The sequence below is a fragment of the Bos indicus x Bos taurus genome, chromosome 18 (genome assembly GCF_003369695.1).
Source record: "Bos indicus x Bos taurus breed Angus x Brahman F1 hybrid chromosome 18, Bos_hybrid_MaternalHap_v2.0, whole genome shotgun sequence".
NCBI classification, from domain to species: Eukaryota; Metazoa; Chordata; class Mammalia; order Artiodactyla; family Bovidae; genus Bos; species Bos indicus x Bos taurus.
The window spans coordinates 62,125,376-62,147,114 of record NC_040093.1 but is presented as its reverse complement, the minus strand read 5'-3'; the positions used below and the strand labels follow the sequence as shown (position 1 = coordinate 62,147,114).

Genomic DNA, 21,739 nt, shown 5'->3' with positions numbered 1-21,739 from the left:
GGGTTTATCAAGATGCAGCCGCACTGTAAGGCAAGGAAGATCTGTATAGAACAACTTTAATCAAGAGAAGATTGAGAAACACCAAAAGAGATAAGAAAAAAACCCAAGCATTTTGTTAAATGATGAAAAAAAGATGATAAAAATAATAGAACTTTAAGTCATGAAAATAGAATCATCATTCTTAAATTATTTTACACCCTTCACGTTCAGATTTAATGATGCCTACCTTTTTTTTTGTAGAAAATTTTGACTGTTATTCACACTATCATACTTTATAACAAAATATATCACATGTACACTCTAATTTTGCTTGCTTTTATTATGATACATATGATGCACACCATTTTAATTACCTGAACTTATGATGTTTGTATGTTTTAGATTTACCAGAGAGTTGCAAAGTTACACAGGGAGTTGCCATATACCTCTTACCCTGTTACCTCGTCTTGTTCACATCTTACATCATATACACAATTTAAAGAATACGAATTATTATTTTTAAAAAATACGCATCTGAACATGCATTTCCAAGCTAAGAAAGATAACATTACCAGCATCCATTTGTCCTTCCATCATCACATCTCTTCATGTTCCCCATTGAATGGGGCTTTTATTCCTCCCTTCATGTATTAAGCTGTTCCTAAGTCCCTAAACAATACGCTGTGGAAACTTCCATAATAAAACTTCAACTTTAGGGCTTTTATTTAGATGACCAGTCTTAAGTTTACTTAGGCAATATCTCTGTTTGTTCAATCGTCTTCTCAATTGGCGTCCTTAAGTACTAGAGTATGTTTGATTCTGGCATGAGATTCTGACTTCCGTGGTGGCTCAGACAGTAAAGCGTCTGTCTACAATGGGGGAGACCTGGGTTCGATTCCTGGGTCAGGAAGATTCCCTGGGGAAGGAAATGGCAACCCACTCCAGTATTCTTGCCTAGAAAATCCCATGGTGGACAGAGGAGCCTGCACCAGGGGTCCTCTGTCCACGGGGTCGCAAAGAGTCAGAGGCGACTGAGCGAGATTCTACTCATCAGTAAATATACACCCTGTGAACCCCAGGGCACCCTAATATTTCCAGGACTGGGAGCATGGGTCCAGAGAAAAGCAGGGGCCTCCTGCTGCCATGGTTCTGCCTCCTCCTCCGGGCCTCGTTCTTCCAGGACCTGGGGGAGGAGGGGTGCCTCCTCCTGGAAACCCAAGTAGGTCTTTGGGGTGAGAATTCTGGATTCTGGGAGTGGCCTGGAGGGGAGAAGTTCCACGTGGGCCCATCACCTGACCTTGTGAGGCCTCCCAGAGCTATGGGCAGAATCATGGCTGGAGGAAGGCTAGAACAGGGGCCCCTAAAGGGCAGACTGGTGCAGGGACCCTCACTGCCTGAGTGGTACTGGCGGTGGGGTGACCAGCTCTCCCTGGTTTTAACACTGAACACCTGCAGTCCTGGAAATAGCCTCTCCACTTCCCTCCCGAGAGCTAACTTGACAGTTGGCTACCTTAGGAAACCTCTCCTGTGCAGACGAAAGTCCCCTTTATTCCTGGGGTCTGTTTTATCTAGATGGAAAGCTTTTCTTAGGTAACCAGTTTGTCTTCAAGTAAATAAATATCCCATGTTCTGAGACACTTCCAATCCATTCTTCTTTGTTTCTCTCCAAATTCAACTGCAAATTCCTCGTTATCAGCAGTCAGTCTAGCCTGTCACCTGACTTCATTGCCACTGTGCAAAGGGCAGTCTGTCCCACCAGCCTTGGTTGGATCTGTTTTCTGTGTCAGGCTTGGAGGTGACAATTGGGAGAGCGGGCTGCTTGGGGCTCACAGCGCTCTGCATATACCATGCCAAATACCACGCTCTGCCGCCACTGTTTACTTTTTCTCCTTCCTCAAAGGTATGCTTTCCAAAAAATTACTGAGGTCAGCTTTTATCTTTTATTTATAAACCATAAATTTTAAATCCGGGTCCTCCGGATTTAAATGGAGGAAAGTCTAACTTCTAGGAATTCCCCTACGCCGGTCTTTGTGTGATGGAATAACACTGTGAAGCACAAGCTAGAAACACTAGACTGTGTGCAGAATCCTCACACTCCCGCTTGTATAAATCAGACACTGTCCGTCTAGGGAAGGGGCTACACCACCATGAAGTCATACCGGCATCTTCTGGCACACGCAGTGATGATGTATCTGCCATCCTCAGAGGGGCTTAACATGCTACCCGCTTCTGGTAATGCAGCCATCCATTAATTCAGCATAAAGAATTCCCCAGAAATCTTCATATTTTAGAACTTCCATCTCAAACCAGTTCAGTCCTGAGCCTGTCTCTGCCGTTGCATTGTATTAACCTGTAGATGTCTGTTATCACAGGCTAATGAGGCTAACCTGGGGTGAACCCTTCTTTGTTCTTGAGAATCTCTTGCTTATTAAACAGTGTAGCCAGGAATGTGAAGGGCCTTGCAATATGACCGCTGTGCACTCTGTAACATTCCATGACCTCTCCTTGTGATGATGAGTTTGCTTAGTTTCGTCCCCTAGAGGCATATCGCACCATTTATTTTATTCTGAAATAGTTTGAAATGTGTCAGGAAACACCACCTGGAGAAAAGGAGATTAGCAGAGCTGTTTATATTCCTGGCATATTGTAGTTGCCCCCAAATATTATTGAACTATTATCCTCTTGGTTTTTATGTTAACATTCTTAATTGGTTAATAACTCATCTAGAAAGCACATCCAGATTATGGTAACCATATCCTGTACCATAGGAGGATTTTAAGCACTGAAATCGAGTATAGAATCATGTACAATATAAATGCTCATGAAGGTTTCATCACCTTTTCTTGCTATACTAAATTTTAAATTTCAGCATCTCCATTACTTAAAGTATAATATTTCACCATGCCTGATAACAGTTTAAATATGAATCCCGGCCTTTCCTTTGCCAGGTTAAATGTATTTTGTTAGGAAAACAAAGCATTAAGGAGAAATATCTGCAGTCAAAATATTTAATTATAATGGAAACTCCCAGGTAGAAAACGAGCATGGATTGTACAGGAATTAGCAAGTTGCTGATTCATTTCTTATTCTTTGAAATTGTAACAGTGGTTGACAACCATAACGGCAAAGAAAGATTAATGAAAAATACATAAGTATAATATATGTGTTCATACTCCATAAAATTGTTTATTTCACTTGGATAGAGAAATAGTTAGAACATCATTAAACTCCAGACAATAATAGTTAATATTATAGTTCTTTATTATTAAAATAATTAGAAACAGGTCTTAGATAAATGTTAGGAAGAACTCAGTGTAAGTGGAGCATTTTTTTATGCGGCAGAGAATAAATAAAGTCAAACAGTGAAATGTTTTTGACATTAAGCCATTATGATTTATTAAAATGCAAGTATATGTGGCTCTTACATGCAAATGAAAAGTATTTAATTAAATAAATAGTTGTAATTTTATTCCAAGTCATTGTAGCTCCTTTTCCAAATAGCCTTCAACAGAAAGGTATTTCACCATTACTAATTTATCTTTTCTTATCTACAGTGCACATTTTCATCCTTTAAGCTCCTTTTTTTTTGCATCCCCAAAGACTTAAGTCCTTGGGTTTAAGTTATACATAATTTAACACTGCTGGCTGACATGTGAGGATCCTGGAGCTGATTTGTGTATTTCTAAAACTGAGATCAAGTCGGTATACTTGCACATAATTATTGAAACAGTAGTCATTTCCTGTGAATCCTGTGGTATCATAATAAAGAGAAATGCATTGTGTGAATTGTACTTTGTAATTTAGATCAAATGAATAATGACTGCAATGGGCTTCCCTCTCTGTTTTAATTTAATAATCAAATGCCTATTTATTTATTTATTTATTTTTTTTTTATTTTCTCCACTTCAGGATTATTTTATTTTTACAAGGAAAGAGTGTACTATATGTAGAGAGACAGAAAATATTAAGACTAGAAGAGACTTCCAAAATATTTCAGTCTGTTTTTTAGATAAAGGTTGGTCTGTCTCCTCCTGCTGCCCCACCCCCACCTCAATTACAATCTGATTATTCCTTTTTAAATAAGTCAAGTAATATTGTATTACACATGTATGTGTACACATGCATACACATGTATGCCTGTGGCGGATTCATTTTGATATTTGGCAAAACTAATACAATTATGTAAAGTTTAAAAATAAAATAAAATTAAAAAAAAAAGTCACTAGCCTACAGGTTTAGCTTCAAGTAGTCATGAAAATATTACTTGACTTATTCAAATGCCTATTTAAAAAAAAAAAAAAAACTTATTTTAGTGAAGATACTGAGTCCTGATTCACCATGATGTATCCTGACCAACTTTGGTTTTGTTTTTATCAGGTTGTCCTGACAGCAGCTTTGGATCCAAATGTAAAAGTCCACTCGGTGGGTTCCAGGGATGCATGAGACTCATCTCCATCCGTCACGAGGTGGTAGATCTGATTTCACTTCAGCCGGGGGCCCTTGGGAACTTCAGCGACCTTCAGATAGACTCCTGTGGAATCACAGACAGGTAGGGGCAGTCTCCCTTCTTTATGTTGACTTGTCTATTTTCAGACTTCGGGCAGCATGTTGAAATTAGTAGATAAACATTTTCTCTTTTTCTCACCATCATCTGTTCCGCAGGAAATAGATAATTTTTACGTTAGAAATAAAATATGCTTTTAGTTTTATGCTTATTTCCAGTGATAAAATTTGGGTAGAAGATATGACCATATTATTTATATGTACAAATAGCTACCAGTCCCCAAAAGATGATGGTGATGCTGCTGTAATTTTAAGGACATATAAATGTATAAAAAATATGATTAAACCTAATCACTTAGGATACCCTAACAGTAATAGAGACCATCAGGGGCCAGTAAACCAGAGACCTATGTGGTTAGTTGTCAGACTGGCTTTTGCTTCCCTGACAGCTGAATAATATTACAGAGACTACTGCTGCTGCTAAATCACTTCAGTCGTGTCCAACTCTGTGCGACCCCATAGACGGCAGCCCATCAGGCTCCCCCATCCCTGGGATTCTCCAAGCAAGAACACTGGAGTGGGTTGCCATTTCCTTCTCCAATGCATGAAAGTGAAAAGTGAAAGTGAAGTCGCTCAGTTGTGTCTGACTCTTAGCGACCCCATGGACTGCAGCCCACCAGGCTGCTCCATCCATGGGATTTTCCAGGCAAGAGTACTGGAGTGGGGTGCCATTGCCTTCTCCGATTACAGAGACACAGGAACTTAATTGGTTGCTGTGGTCCTAATGTGTACCTTTAAGAATACATTACCATCTTCTCTGCAGGGAAAATGAAGAGGAAACTCCCCTGTGGAAAAGTTTTGGAGCCATCGTATTGATGATGGTATAAGGATGATCCACTAGTTTCAATAGGCATTCCAGTGTAGGGCATGAAGGGCATGACAGGGCAAGACTTGGGGGTTCATTGTAGACGACATTACTTTTAATATAGTAGTTGATAGTTAATAGTTTAAAAGTGTTTTTAGGCATGGGCAACTGTAGCAAAATAATCTTGCCACTCATGAAGGCATTTATTTTTAATTATTGAGTTCAATGAAATATCATGGCAATTCCAGATTAAAAAAAATAAGCAATGTGACAAACTTAACCCAGCATGTAGTCATGTTCAGTATATATTTTGAGAAAATACATTAATTCTGAGTTCTAAAAATAATTTTCTATTTGTATGAAACATTTTGTCAACATAAACACACATCTGTTACATCTGAAGACCATTTACTGTATCACTGTCTGTTGATGCTATTTTGAACACTGGTAGATACTATGTCTGGAGAGGGCAATGGCAACCCACTCTGGTACTCTTGCCTGGAAAATCCCATGGATGGAGGAGAGAGTTGGACACGACTGAGTGACTCACTTTCACTTTTCACTTTCATGCATTGGAGAAGGAAATGGCAACCCACTCCAGTGTTCTTGCCTGGAGAATCCCAGGGATGGGGGAGCCTGGTGGGCTGCCATCTATGGGGTCACACAGAGTCGGACATGACTGAAGCGACTTAGCAGCAGCAGATACTATGTCATATGTAGAAAAAAATCATTATGATCTAACTTAATAATGTATTAGGACATCATTTCCTCTCTATGAATATGTACTTATTTAACTCAATTTGTAGATAAAATGGTTCTTTCTATAATGAAAGATAATATGTAAGGGAGAATTGAGATGATAAACCTCAGTTGGGTTGATGTGGGGAATAACAGTGACCATCTCCATAGTTACAGCCACACCAGCTTGGGATCATCAATCCTGATTTGGAGGAAGGCCTGGAGCAAGGCACCCTGGGTCGGCTCTCACAGAAGCAGGGAGCTCACCCTCAGTGGGTAATAGCCTCCAGGGACCGGCGGGAAGGTTCAGTCATCCACACTAGCAGTGATGGTCATGTTAAAATTGGGAAGATCCTGTTAGCAAAACGTGAAGTTCCCAATCTTAGTTTTTACAAAAGGAGATGGCAGAAACTTCATCAAGAATATGTTCTTAACAGATTTTGTAATTTATTTTTTATTCTGGGGTGAGTGAGAGCATTTCAAGCCTTGGTCTCATTATAACTTTCCATTTAAATTCTAAAAAGCATCAGTTATTTGATCAGGGTGATTTGAGCTGATACCAGAAGCTCTTTAACTTTTTTTGTCTGTGGCGCCTTATGCATTTCAGTGGTTTTTTTTCACTGCTCTGAGTCAAAAGGGACAACTCATGCTTTCATTTAAACAGTTACTTGGTTCCAGGCAACTTTATAAGTGTTTATGTCCTAACAATTTAGAAACCTTTTGAAAAAGTTATTTATACATTTATTTTATATATATATATATATATATATATATATATAATTAGAAAAAATTTAACTTTATTTTTAATGTAGTGTACAACCTTTCAAAACTTGGAGTCACATCAAACACTGCTGCCCTTACCTTTTTTCAACATGATTTCACATGGCATTACTTTGTGTCAACTACCGAAGGGCCAGCTTCTCCAAGATAAGACGTGATTAAAAGGAACCTATTACGATCTAATGTGGGAATTTAACTGCCTCAAGCTAGTCAGTGGCACAGTGCTTGACAGCTCTTGAGTCTGCCTTATTTCTCTTCAAAATGTAAAATGTCCTGGGAGCGCCTGTGGTGTTGATTCAGCACCCCAACGCACCCTGGCCCGCTGCTGGGACCCACTGTATGTCCTCAGCGTTCCTTGGTGTGCACACCAGGGAACAGGGCTGCCCCTCCACCCCACTTCCTTCTTTCCTTCCCCCTTCTTTATAGCCGCTTCCTTTAAATGTTCAGTGTGGGAAATCAGTATGATTAAATGTTGTTTTGTGTAAACTATTGATGTTTCTGGCAACATACTAAATCACTGTTGCATTGCTTAGGAAAAAGAGAGGGCTATGATATAATAGGACATGGTGAAAATTAACAGTCACAGCTACCTGAGAACTGGTTGAAGTCTGATGAACTTAGAGTTCTGTGATTAAGATCCCAGAAGGACAGATGGCGGAGAAGGCAATGGCACCCCACTCCAGTACTCTTGCCTGGAAAATCCCATGGACAGAAGAGCCTGGTAGGCTGCAGTCCATGGGGTTGCGAAGAGTCAGACATGACTGAGTGACTTCACTTTCACTTTTCACTTTCATGCATTGGAGAAGGAAATGGCAACCACTCCAGTGTTCTTGCCTGGAGAATCCCAGGGACGGGGGAGCCTGGTGGGCTGCCATCTTTGGGGTCGCACAGAGTTGGACACGACTGAAGCGACTTAGCAGCAGCAGCAGCAACAACAGATGGAATGACCACTGTGTGTGCTCAGTTGTGCCCGACTCTTTGCGACCCCAGGCACTATTGCCTGCCAGGCTTCCCTGTCCAAGGGATTCTCCAGGCAAGAATACTGGAGCAGGTTGCCATTTCCTTCTCCAGGGGATCTTCCCGACCCAGGAATCAAACCCACGCCTCCTGCGGCTCCTGCATTGGCAGGTGGATTCTTTACCCCCATACCACATGAGAGGCGTGGGATGACCATGAGTAACACTCTATTTACTCTTTAGATTACTGTTTACATTCTTCTTTCACATGATCATGTGTAATTTATCAGTATTTTGTGACATTTCACGGTGAGTAGTAGTAACTGTATCTGCACCTCCTTTTAGGTGTTTGCCTAACTATTGTGAACATGGCGGTGAGTGCTCCCAGTCGTGGGACACCTTTCATTGCAACTGTGCAAACACTGGGTACAGGGGAGCAACGTGCCACAACTGTAAGCCAAACACACCTCCCTGTTCTTGCCTCTGTCCCGGCTCCCTTGTTCATTTCCTTTTCTTTGTTGTGTATATGTTTATATGTCCATGTGCGTACAACCCTGAACCTTAGCGTTCAGTTGATTTCCAGTTTATTTTTCATCCGCACTTCTTTTCATAAAGTAGGCAAGGTAGCTTATAGAAACACATAAGACAGAAAAGAGTAGGAGAGCCTGCAAGGAGAAAATACATGTAGAAAAAAAAGGTAGCTAAGGATAAACATAAACTATAGTGCCAAATAGGTAATCCCTAAATTCTCTTTGTCACGCAGTCATGTCCAACACTTTGCAACCCCATGGACTGTAGTTGTCCAGGCTCCTCTACCCATGGGATTTCCCAGGCAAGAGCACTGGAGTGGGTTGCCATTCCCTTCTCCAGTGGATCTTCCCAACCCAGGGATCAAACCCGCTTTTCCTGTATTGGCAGGTGGATTTTTTACCACTGACCCACCTGGGAAGCCCTTAAATTCTCTTGCAACTCCATTAATAAAAATGGTGAGGATAAGGATGGTCGAAATCATATTAATCATAATAGTTAATTTCATTGAGTATTTTCTAAATGCCGGGTACTGCTCTAGTATTTTGTATGTCCCAGCTCAGTTACTTGTGATGACCGCCCTTGTAGGTGGGTATTGTTATTGCTACCGGGTACCTACCACCCGGTAGGTAGCAGAGAGAGATTAATCAGCTTGCCCAAAGTGCCTGAAATAGTTGAGGCACAGTGAGAATGTGGGCGTGTGTAATTATACTCCAGAGCCTGGTACCACAACCATCTTCTTTTCCTGTTTTAGAAGCTGTGTGTTCTTTTCTGGTGAAAATTTGTGTGTGTTGTTAAGACTCATGTCATTTTCTTGTCTACTTGTTCAGCACAAATGCCCATTTTTTTCCTTCTCATTTTTTTCATATTATTGCTGACTGTGAGCAGCTTAACTCCTAGTCCTCTGACACGCAGCCGTGACTTCAGGCAAGGGCCTTAGGTGGAGTCCTCAGTCTCCTGTCTCCTGTCTCGTCACTGTGAACTGCTTTGTACTCCTGCCGGAGCTGAGACTGGAGCTCCGGGCTCCCAGCCCCGGAGGCCCCACGAGGGACCCTCAGAAGTCCTGACTCAGAGCTGGAGAGGGCATGAGTCTAGGTGGGGAGCTCCTGGGCTCACCCTCACGCCTCCACAATCAACTGTGTGGACTGAATGCCTTGTAAGATCAGAAAGGACACCTGCTGTCGCTAAAGCCAGGCCAACTTTCCTACCCTGGATCACCAGTACCAGAATGACGGTGTATTTTAATTTTTCATACCCACCATCATCCCAATTACAGCAACTAATTCAAAACACAAAGCTAATTGAATGTGTTTTAACTAATTGTTTATTTTCAACTGTTAGCTGTGACTGAATCTAAATATAAGCACAAACATCTCTGAGCCAAAAAAAAAATTAGATGATAAATAACTATTTTCATCAGTAGCCCACAACTTGATCCAATCGTTAAATTCATTTATTAGGTTCTTGAGCAAGTAGGAATCAAAATTTTTTGCCAAAAACTATTCTGAGAAATGGGGCCAAGATAACAAACCTGGCTATAATGAAGTCATCACCATCATTAGCTTGAGTAAAAGGCAGGTTAGCAATGGAGTCTTTTAAAAGATTTTATTAGAAAATAATATTTTAAACAGTCCTGTTAAAAAGTGAAGTAATACACATAAAGCAAAAGCACTCACACAGTTGTATGTCCTTTCTAATACCAGCCCTCATGGCAAAGTTATGTGTGTATCCCAACCTCCTTCAAGCAATTTGTCAACACATGTATAAGCATACAGAAATATAGAAATTAGCCCTTTCACATGCCCGTTTCACTGCATAAAATACAAATGTGCCTAGAAAACAATCCATCTTATATCTCCTCCTATGTAATGTACAGTAGGAGCAAAATAGAAACAAGGAATTGTGGAGGAGTAGAGAAGTAAATTTGTATGTTTATCTGAAATCTCTGTAACGCTAAAAAAAATTAGTTACAGTATTTCATACTGTCTAAAAACTCATTAACATAGTTTTGAAAAATTTAGACTAGATCAAGGAAGGACATTCAGGGGATGGTTTATTTCTCATTCCACAAAATTAAAAGCTTGATGGAAATCACCATTATAATTGGCCAAGTCTTCAGTGAAATGAGTGTATCGTATAGAGTTGCTAATATCAAGACTTGTACATGGCAAATATATAATTGTAAAATTAAAAATATCCAATGATGGATCAAAACACATTTAGGCCAATTGAGGGCATATCTTATATCAGCATTTCTTTTGCTTTGAATTTTAATTATCTTAAATTCTCATTACAGAGCATTAGAAAAAGTTTCTTTTGTAAATTACTTTTTAAATTATTCACAAGAAGCTTTGTAAATCATCTTGTTTTATGGGAAAAAAAGGATTTTATGTGAGAAAAGTGACTAGTTGCAGCATTATTTAAAGCTTTTCTGATGCTTAATTTTTGGATAACAGCAGCTTATTCAAGGAGATTACATTATTGTGCTTCAGATGTTAGGTTTTTACAAGGTGATACTAGAATTAGAAATTCCAAAGTGATTGTTGAAAGATCCATTTGGATGGATGTACAAAATTGAGGTCAAATTATACTTAAAAGAATCTTAGCATTTAAAACACCTACCTTCTATTTTGTTGTTTTACCTAATGTAAAAATAAACTAAAATTTCATTTTAAATGAATAATCTTGCATTCCTTTAGTAATAAAATGAAATGCCATAAAATACAATCCCATTCTTTCTTTTCTCTATCTAATCTTCTTTCATCCATATTTGTTTAAAAAATGAGTTTTGTCTTAAAATGTGTATTACCTTTTCTCTTGGTCAGTAATGTACATATTAAATTTCAAGACTTGGAATATTTTGTGTCCAAACTAAAATTTAAGAAATTAATTTTATACTGTTTCACTTATGATGACACTTGCACTTTTTTTTTTTAACAGCCATATACGAGCAGTCATGTGAAGCCTATAAGCATAAAGGAAATACTTCAGGGTTTTACTACATAGATGCAGATGGAAGTGGTCCCCTTGAACCATTTCTTCTATATTGCAATATGACTGGTGAGTTCATCAACTTTCATTTAACAGTTAAATTTGCATGAACACTTTAAACACAAAATTAGAATGAAACAATAAGTTGACGTAATTTGCAACTTGATTAAAATGTATATTGTTCAGTAAAAGAACTTAAAGTCAAACTTTAAAAAAATAGTTTAATGGTAGTGATTTAAAATGTCATTATTTTCTATGCATGTGCTATCTGTGTAGAATATCTAATAATAAATGTATCTTATTAAGTCCCAATCCAAAAAGGATAGACTTTATTCCTCTGAGAAGATTGATACATACCTAGGATTTCCCTTGTGTGTAGAATCTAGAAAACAAATGAACAAACATAACAAAAGAGTAACAGGCTCCTAGATACAGAGAACAAGCAGGTGACTGTCCAGTGGGAGAGGAGTAGGGGGATGAAAAGAGAAAATTGTGACCAAGTGTGGTAATGAATGCTAATTATCTTGTTTATGGTGAGCATTTCACAATGTGTATTTATATGAAACCATCACATTATATACCTTAAATACACACAATTTTGCCAACCTAAATAAAGCTGAAAAATATTTTAAATAATAATAATGAAAGAAAAAAGATCGATGCATGTGAAAGCTTTGAAAATATTTTCTTAAATTTGGGTAAGAATGAATTTTATTCCTTACCTACATAAACTTATATAGGAATTAATAGTGTTGGAAAATGTGTTTGCTTCAATGCAGCATCCATTCATGATAAAAAGAAAATGAAAACTCAGTAAATTACCAGTAGAAGGAAATGTCCTTAATTTGTTAAAGAGGACCCATTAAAAAAACCTACAGTATATATCACAGTTTTTTGTGGAGTACTGAAAAATTTATCCCTGTTACCAACATTAATGCAGCGATGCCTGCTATTATCACTCTGTTCACCATTGTTTTTGGAAGTCCTAGGCAGTGTAATAAAGCAAGAGAAAGAAATGAAAGACATACATACTAGAAAAAATGACTCTCATTATTTGTAGATGGCCAGGTTATGTATTGAGAGTTTTCTGAACAATATACAGAGTATTAAAATTCAGAATGATTGCTAGATACCTAGTTAAGGTAAAAGTTAATTTTATTTCTGTATATCAGCAATAAGTAATTAAAATGAAATTTTAGAAGATTCTATTTTTAGTAGCATCAAAAATCTCAAATACATGGTAATAAATCTAAAGAAAGTTGTGCATAGCTTTTACACAGAAAATTGTAAAATACTCTTGAGATAAATTAAGTCCTAAAAAACGGAGAAATATAAAATTTTCATTGACTAGAAAACTCAATATGGTGATATAAATGTCAATTCTTCCCAACTTGGTACTGATTGAGTGCAAACCTTAGTTAAAATTTCAACAGGGTGTTTGTTGGTTGGTATAATTGGACTTCCCTGGTACCTCAGATGATAAAGAATCCACATGCATGCAGAAGCCCTGGGTTTGATCCCTGGGTTAGAAAGATCCCCTGGAGTAGGAAATGGCAACCCACTCCATTCTTTCCTGGAGAATTCCATGGACAGAGGAGCCTGGCAGGCTACAGTCCATGGGATCAAATAGTTGGACACAACTAAATGACTAATACTTTCATAATTGTTTTGGTGAAACTTGACAAGCAGACTCTAAAACTTTACCAGCAAATTTGAAGGGGCCAGAAGAACTAAATCAATCTTAAAGAATAAAGTTGGAGGACTCAAGTCTACCAGCTATAATATAGACATTACGCTGATAAATTGAGTAAAACAGCATGTGATTGACACAAGGAAAACCAGACAGACAATGAAACGAGATAGAGAATCTGTAAACAGACTCATATATGGATAGTTGATTCATTGCAAAGGTAGCATTCGTGTACAGTGAAGGAAAGATGGTTTTTTCAGTGTGTGCTCAGTCAATTCAATTGTGTCCGACTCTTTGCAACCCCATGGACCCTATGGAGCCTGCCAAGCTCCTCTGTCCATGGGATTCTCCAGGCAAGAATACTGGAGTGAGTTACCCTGATCTTCCCAATTCAGGGATTAAACCGGCATCTCCTGTGTCTCCTGTATTGCAGGCAGATTCTTTACCCACTGAACCACCTGCTGGGTGAAATTGTGTGTAAATACTGTAAAAAGACGTGATCCCTTCATCGTCAAACACAAATGGATTCTAGATGAACTGTGCTGTGTAGTAGCCACTATTTAGATTTACATTTAATTGAAATTAATATAACTAAATGAAACAAGTTGTACAAATCTGAATTGATTCATTACAATAAAATTAAATTAAAAGCCATTTCCTCAGTCTCACTAGCCACAGTTTAACTGCTGCATAGCCACCAATCCATCATTGCAAAAAGTTTACACTGGATAGCACTTTGTCAGGAGGTCAGCATTTCATGGAGCAAAATAAACAGAAAAAGGAAATATTGCATTGAAGCAGGAGGCATGGTAGAGGAGGATTTACTGCTTAAAATCTGGCAGTGAATATCTAGGGAAAGAGCCTTCTGGGCAGAGGAAATAAATGCTAAGTCCTGAGAGAGTGTTGCGTGTGTGTGTTCAGAAAAGATCGGCAGATACAGTGTGGCTGGAGTGTGGTGAGCAAACTTGAAGTACAGGAAAGCAAGAAATAATCAAGTGGGAGGGGGCAGGAGAGGAAGAGTCAGGGGTCCTTACAGCGTGTCAGGTCTCTGGTTTTTACCCTGAGTGAGTTCCGAAGACCTTGGAGAGTTTTAAGCAATGCTAGATGCTACCTGGCTTTCGTTAATAGGATCACGTTTGGTCCTGTGTTGGGAAATGCCTGTCTAGGAGCAGAGGTAGAAAAGAGTTAGAAGATGTATTCATACACACACACACACATATATATATAGGTATATACCAAATATGTACATGCATATGAATAATATGTATATGTGTAATAGGAGTATAGGAGTTAGGAAGCCTGTTTGGAGACTGAGTTTAAGTAATTAAGAATCCAGGCAAGAGCCAGGAAGGTGGTCTGCACTGGATCATACAATGTAGATGGTGGACGGAGATTCAATTTTCTCATTGAATATGTGTGAGGAATGAGAAAACAAAGGCAACCAAAAAATAACACCACATTTTTGGCTTCGGCAACTGGAGTGATTAAGTTGCCGTGGTCTGAGATGTGGTCAGAGAGTTTTGAGGGGAAAGATGAGCTCAGTTTTACACACTTTGAATTTGAGATATCTGTTGCACATTCATGAAATATTGAGAAGGCAGTTGAATATGGGAGCAACGGTTCCTTTGTATTAAAGTGTAATTCTAAAAGCTGCAAGGTAGTGGCAAATCTTGCTGACAAATGTTTTGGAAAATTACTATAGAATGTGTTTTTAGGGATGTTTCATATAACATAGCCAGGTGGCTTCAGTTTGCTCTACCATCATTGGAAATACTGCCTGTCTTAGTCTCTTTGGGCAGCGAGAAGGCAATGGCACCCCACTCCAGTACTCTTGCCTGGAAAATCCCATGGACGGAGGAGCCTGGTGGGCTGCAGTCCATGGGGTCGCTAAGAGTTGGACACAACTGAGCAACTTCACTTTCACTTCTCACTTTCATGCATTGGAGAAGGAAATGGCAACCCACTCCAGTGTTCTTGCCTGGAGAATCCCAGGGACGGGGGAGCCTGGTGGGCTGCCATCTATGGGGTCGCACAGAGTCGGACACGACTGAAGTGACTTAGCAGCAGTAGCAGCTGCTCTATTTGTGAGAATTAAACATAGTAAGTGTGAGAAGACTTCACAGACAGAAAAGGAAAATTTTGCAATTGAATAATATGAATTCAGGTGTCAAATAACTTTTTGATTTTTTTCCTGTTTAATGAGGGTTTTGAGTGAGATTCAACAATCTGTCACTGTATCCCTGTGAATCCTGTGTTGCCACCAAGCACCCTGAACTATACCCATGTACTTGCTTTATGAAGTTTTGATTCTGCGGTTCAGACACCTCGAAGTTGCTAAGTGTCTGTATTCTTAGAGCTCTAAGAAACACCACACACACACACACACACACAGAGAATTCTCATTATCCGTGATAGTTATGTTCTATAAAGTAACCACAGTCACTTGAATTTATGAATACTGGACCATTGCTTCCAGGGAATTACAGTAAGATTAGGTAACCAGTATTCTTGGGCTTCCCTTGTGGCTCAGCTGGTAAAGAATCCACCTGCAATGTGGGAGACCTGGCTTCGATCCAGGGTTGGAAAGATCCCCTGGAGAAGGCAAAGGCTACCCACTCCAGTATTCTGGCCTGGAGAATTCCATGGACTGTATAGACCATGGGGAAGCAAAGAGTTGGACACAACTGAGCGACTTTAACTTTCACTTAAATTCCTGCAGGCTTCTAGTCACAGTATTCTCAACTGATCAATATATGACCTTGTTTCACTTGTGTTTCAGATTAAAGACACCTTATTTAATGCATTCTGTTAATTAATTAACACTGAACTCACAACCAACAGCACCAGAACTCACACCTGAAGGAAGTGTATCGATCCCGTGTGTTGCCAGGAGGCGCAACATAGCCTTCTTGTGCTTAGGAACCAGAGTGAAATCAACAAAGAACATGCGACAAATAGAATACATGTTTACAGGATGAGAGCTGAAGCGAGGAGTCACAGCCTGGCTCTGTTCAACTTCAGCTGGGCAACTGAAATTCATATTGGGCAACTTTTAATTTTTTTGGCTTTGTACCTGCAGACATGCAGGAACGCCTCAAGAACTGATTTGGGGATTCAAATAAGTTTTAGTGAGTAGCCAAATTCATAAATGAGAATCTGATACACATACATACGTTGGCTATGTTATGTTTTTATGCATAATACTTTAGTAATTTATAGGCCGTGTGCATTTTTCATGACCATCTCAATGGTAAAGAAATTATTAATTTCACTTTATTGAGAGGAATTATTTTATTTTCTAATAAATCAACATTTACCTTATTATATTACATTACTAATGCCTATCTTAGTTCCTTGAGGTGCTTTACCAAGGTTATCAAAAAGTATTAATGAAAAAGAGGACATTCACAAAGCTTCAAACCCTTTGAAGAGCAAGCGGTGGAAGACAGAGACAAAGATAACCCAGTTAGGAGACAGCAAAGTGTTTTCAGAAGCTCCAGAATGTTGAAATATATTCAAACAAAAGTGACAGTCCCAGAATGTAACAAGCCGGTGAAAAATACATGTCACAACTTGAGGCTTTCCTTACTCATCTGGTTTTGCAAATGAGAAAAGCAAGACTCAGGGAAGTTCATGGAGGCAGGCTGAGGAATATCATTAGGGATAGATCAAGAGCTGAAACCTGGGTCTGTCTCCCAGCCTGAAAATGTTTCCTCTAGAAAAGGCTACATTCTATCAGCGTCTCATTGCCTGTAACCAATAACCTATCCTCAAGGTACAGCAATCAGGTATACCAATTTTGAAGGCAAGACAAAAGGCTGGATTGGTAGTTTTCAAATGTGTAACTAAAGAAAAAATTCTTAATCAAGAATTAATATCCAACAGACAAATCCACATGGATTTAATTTCTTTAACCATTACAAGCTAAAAGATACAAAGAAAATCTCTTTTGAATGGATAATTTCTGAAACTTAAAAGTCTGAAAATTTTTTCTAAACACAGTCTTCTAAATAAAATTTAAAAAATTTTAGGATAATGTGAATCCCAGTGGTTGTCTCTGTTGTAATGTACAGGACTTTTTTTCTTCTTCTTCATGAAAGCCTTTTCTATATTGAAATAGTTTTATGTAAGAAATGTCTCATCAAACATTACACTGTGAGGACATCTTTTCAGTGTGGAGAAAGTGATGAGGCGGTACAGCTGTGGCTTTTGAAGTTTTGTGGAAATGATAATTCTATGGCTTAAGCTCACCTTTTCCTGGGCACCCACTTCCAAGACTCCTGGATTTAGTTTCACTGACTCAGTAAGTTTAGAGACCAAGACCTGGGTCTCTGCTCTATTAAATGCAAGCTCCCCATGTGATTCCGAGATAAGGGCTCTTGAGACCCTTTCATGAGAAGGCTGGAGAGTGAGACTTAAAACAGCAAAACTATCTTTACTACAGGGATTTCAACAATAGAGACCTTCCTAATAGCTATGAGAGTTAATAACTCACTACCATTATTTAAATGCGCCTTGTTTACATCCGCTTTTGCTCCAGGATGCTAGCTGCTTTTTTGTCTCTCAGCTTTCCTTAACACAGCACTTCCGGCCTGTTCTTAAAGTCTTTATCACCTCTGTCACCGCAGCTATTAATCCTGAAGGAATACGCACTCTGCAACTGTGTTGCTTAAACAGCATTTTTTTTTTCTTTACACTGTTATCACATTAAAAAATAGCAGTCAGCCCAAGATAAATCAAGTTCTTAATTACTCAGTTGCTTAACATACAGTCTATATATTAGAAATCACTTCAGGGAGAGAAATCACTTCAGGTCTACACCAGTAGGCCTAAAATGCCTTTCAGTGTTTTAGCGTATATATTAATTTCATAGATTTTTCTGCTCTCTCTCTTTACTCATTTCCCTGTGTTTCCTTACCTTGACAACTCTCTTTGCATTTGGTAAAGGATCATTTTCAAAAAAATTAAATCATGACTCTTACACAGATATAAAAAATAAAAGCTAAACACGTTTTGAAGATTTTATGTAATGTTTACCTTACTAATAATGGAAGATCCTCTGGAGAAGGCAATGGCACCCCACTCCAATACCTTTGCCTGGAAAATCCCATGGACGGAGGAGCCAGGTAGGCCTCAGTCCATGGGGTCGCAAAGAGTCGGACATGACTGAGTGATTTCACTTTCCCTTTCACTTTACTAATGAGGGGGCTTCCCTGGTGGCTTGGCTGGTAAAGAATCTGCCTGCAATGCAGGAGACCTAGGTTCAGTCCCTGGGTTTGGAAGATCCCTTGGAGACGGGAACAGCTGCCCACTCCAGTATTCTGGCCTGGAGAATTCCATGGACTGTATAGTCCATGGGGTTGCAAAGAGGCGGACACGACTGAGCGACTTACACTTTCACTTTACTAATGAGGAAACTGGTAAGATATAATAGCCAGTTGTAAGAAGTTTCAAAGAACAGATATATCTCTACATCGGTAATACTGAAATGACTGTGCCAGTGGAGGCAAAACCAGCTTCTTCCACAGCAGAGGAACCCAGACAGCCTCTAGCAGGTAGATTGGCCAGCCTGTAGACAGCAATTACTTGTTGTAAGGAAACAATGACTTTCTTGCTAAGCAAAACAAACAACAACAAAGTAAGTCTGTGTTAAAGGATGATTAAATATGTCTTACAAGTTAGAGATAGTGGACTTCTCTGGAGAAATTCAAAGCTTATCTCCTCCAGATTTATTTGCCTACCTTCTAAGTGATAAACACCTGAGGACTGCCCGCCTCCTCCTTGAAGAAGATTTGTTGCATTCCAGAGTCCTCTCTCACTCTTAGGAGGGGTGGAGGTGTGCCAGCCATCCTCTGTAAGCTCCAGGTCTCGTATTTTAGGGGTCCCTGTGTCATGGTGCAACTCTAGTGCGCACATAGAAGGCAAGATAACTTGTTAGCTTGCAAGTGGGAGGTCTCATACCCTTCATAGCTGCAGCCTTAGCATTATTTTGCAGTAGCATCAGATGTCTACTATTTCCAAAGTTCGAAAGCAGCTAAAAGGAGAATCACACAGATCGCCTGGAAGACTGTGCTCTAGTCTGGGCAGTGCTTTGGTTCTAGTCACTCATTTATTTATCCCTTCAGTAACTAGTGTCTTTCTCTGCACGTTGTGCCCAGCCACGCACTAGAGGTGCTATGATTAGCGAGTTAGAATCCATCATTCTTCTAGTAGAGCTTACAGACCAGTGGGAAAACCCGATTTAATAAATCACAGAACACTGAATTACACATAGTGAAGTCTTTGTCTTTTATAGTTGTAATTTCTAAGCAGGTATTTGTAGAAACATTGGATACCATGATCATGTCCAAAAGAACAGTATGACAGTTTGCAGAGATTCCTCTGTTAGTAAAACACATGAGAAATGGAGCCTGGATGTTGGGCCCTCACGTCCATTGCCCAGAATCCACTGTGATGCTTTCATTCTCTCTCCTTTGCCCTGGACATCTTAATTGCTGATAAGTGCAGTGTCCGCATAGCTTCATCTTTGTAGCACCTTTTATTGAAAGTGAACTCGCTTGCAGAAACTATCATAATATGGAAATTTTAGAATTTCAAAAGGAGACATTTCTCTGAGCTGCCCTTTAGCAGCTGACATGCACTGTGGCCTTGGATTTCTTACACCACCTTAAGAGACCTTGAAAGAACATGATGTGTTCATCATGACCCAGAGGATGCTAAACGATAGGGAAGTCCCTCTAAGGATGACCTGAAAGGCAAAGAGACAAAGGCTTCAAGTAGATTTATTGTCCAGCTCTTTTGACAGCTACTCAGCCAGAGATGAGCTGCTTCACCCATGCCATTGATTCCCTACAAGAAAGGATGAATGGTTCTGCTGAATAATAAAAGCAGAGTCCAGCAGAGGCTAGGTTAACACATTTGCCCAGTTAATAATCTTAAATTTCTAATAGCCAAGACTGCGTGGCTAAAATGATAGAATTTCAGACTTAATAGATTGTCTCCTATATTCTCCCCCCTACCTTTTTTTTTTTTAGAATTTGGAAATGGAGGCTCAGATTTCACCTGACTTTCTTAAGGGTGCTGACCCATGCCAGATCCGCAAACTCGGGTCTCCTGGTGATCTTCTCGCTGTCCTGCTGTCTGGCCATCCATAATTAATTTCACTAGCTTGTATATCATGTCCTCTTTGAGGAAGACAATTTACTGATCAGGCTTTTCAGTCAGCTGAAATTCAAGGTGGAAATGAAAGCAATGGTTTTATTGCTATAAAAGGCTATGGTTTCAGAGAAAAATTATGTTCCACTCATGGAAGAGAATATGGCTGTCAAATTTGCCTCGTGTCTCATTTATTTAACAGGCTTCTCCATTCAAAATTCTGATGACCAGGAGAGGGGTGGGAGTGGAATTCCTTGCTCTGATTGTGTTGATCCATGTGAATGTATTCTCTGAAAACAGGGGGGCTGGGTATCTCTACCGACTGTTTTCCTCCAATTTAGATTCTTCCTCTGTAATACCAAAGAGTTATGTGACTTAACGGCACATTTATAGCAGAGTTTTGACAACTTCCAATCTGTTTCTCACCTATTAAATCAGAGGCCTTTTGATTAATGTGTTCTTAGGCCTGCGTATATCATGGTAAATATAATATGAAGTTGATTGCTGGGAAAGTTGAAAGACAGATACAATATGTCTATCTTCTGTTACAACCCTTGTAGGGTTTTTATTTCATCTAAATAATTTTGGTAATCAGTGTGATGGAAATGTCTGCAGACATTCAGGACTCGCACATACGCAGAGATGTTTTATTTTTCTTGTGAGTCAAGATGCTGATACTGTGCCACGTATTCAGAAGCATAACTTGCTATTGCACTGCATAACTGTGCGGGTCACATGGTACCTAAATGAATATTTCAAATTTGACTTTAAAAGAAATAGGTGTAATCCTGGTGTAATTTCCTAGCATCTGTCTCCTATGAATATGTAGTGATGTGTATGTGTTTGTGTAGGTAGATTAATCATATTACATATAGTTTTGTATCCTGCATTCCCCACTTTGATATTTTGTACATTTTCCCATATTATTAAAAAAAAGTGCTCTGAAGCTTGATTTAAAAAGGAAATAGATGTACACGCATAATTAAAAGTTGTCTGAAGGGAGGTATATGGGCCATAAAAAGTTGACTTTCTTTTTGCTGGCAGCATGGATGATTTCCAAGGATGGATAAATCATTGCTTATGTTATGTAATTTAAAATATTTTAAAGATTCAAAGATGCATTTTTTTCATACTGTAACATCTCTGAATTCAGGATGTATCAACAATCAGCAGTGTTTTACAGTTATAATAGGCAGCATTATTCTTTTCTTTCTTAAACAAAATTAATGATGCATCTTTTAAAAGTAGAATGTCAGATTTGATGAAATGTACAAAATTTAATAATCAGTTTTCTTAATATTTTTACCATGAATACTTTCTGGCTGAATTATATGAAAAAGTAGAATAAAAACACTGCAAATGCATGGCAATCATATAAACTTCAGGGAAAATAATCATTTTACTATAATTTTAAAATTTTAAGAATCCATTTGTATTGATTCTACCTCTCAGAGAGGTTTGATGACTAGAAAAATTTGACTCAGATAAAAGGTGATTTTGATTTTCTTTATTTATTTTAACTTTTGCAGACTAGTGATGGTCTCCTCTCTTTCT

The 21,739-nt window shown here is 38.9% G+C and overlaps 1 protein-coding gene across 2 annotated transcripts in view; it reads left to right on the top strand.

Moving 5' to 3' along the window:
- The window catches only part of CNTNAP4 (contactin associated protein like 4), a 285,557-nt gene that overhangs the window by 190,437 nt on the left and 73,381 nt on the right, over nt 1-21,739 (top strand). For both annotated transcript variants that reach the window (XM_027513975.1, XM_027513977.1), the window contains 3 exons: nt 4,357-4,528; nt 8,167-8,273; nt 11,290-11,409. In XM_027513975.1, coding sequence (XP_027369776.1) covers nt 4,357-4,528; nt 8,167-8,273; nt 11,290-11,409 — 399 coding nt within the window. The remainder of the gene's footprint in view (nt 1-4,356; nt 4,529-8,166; nt 8,274-11,289; nt 11,410-21,739) is intronic.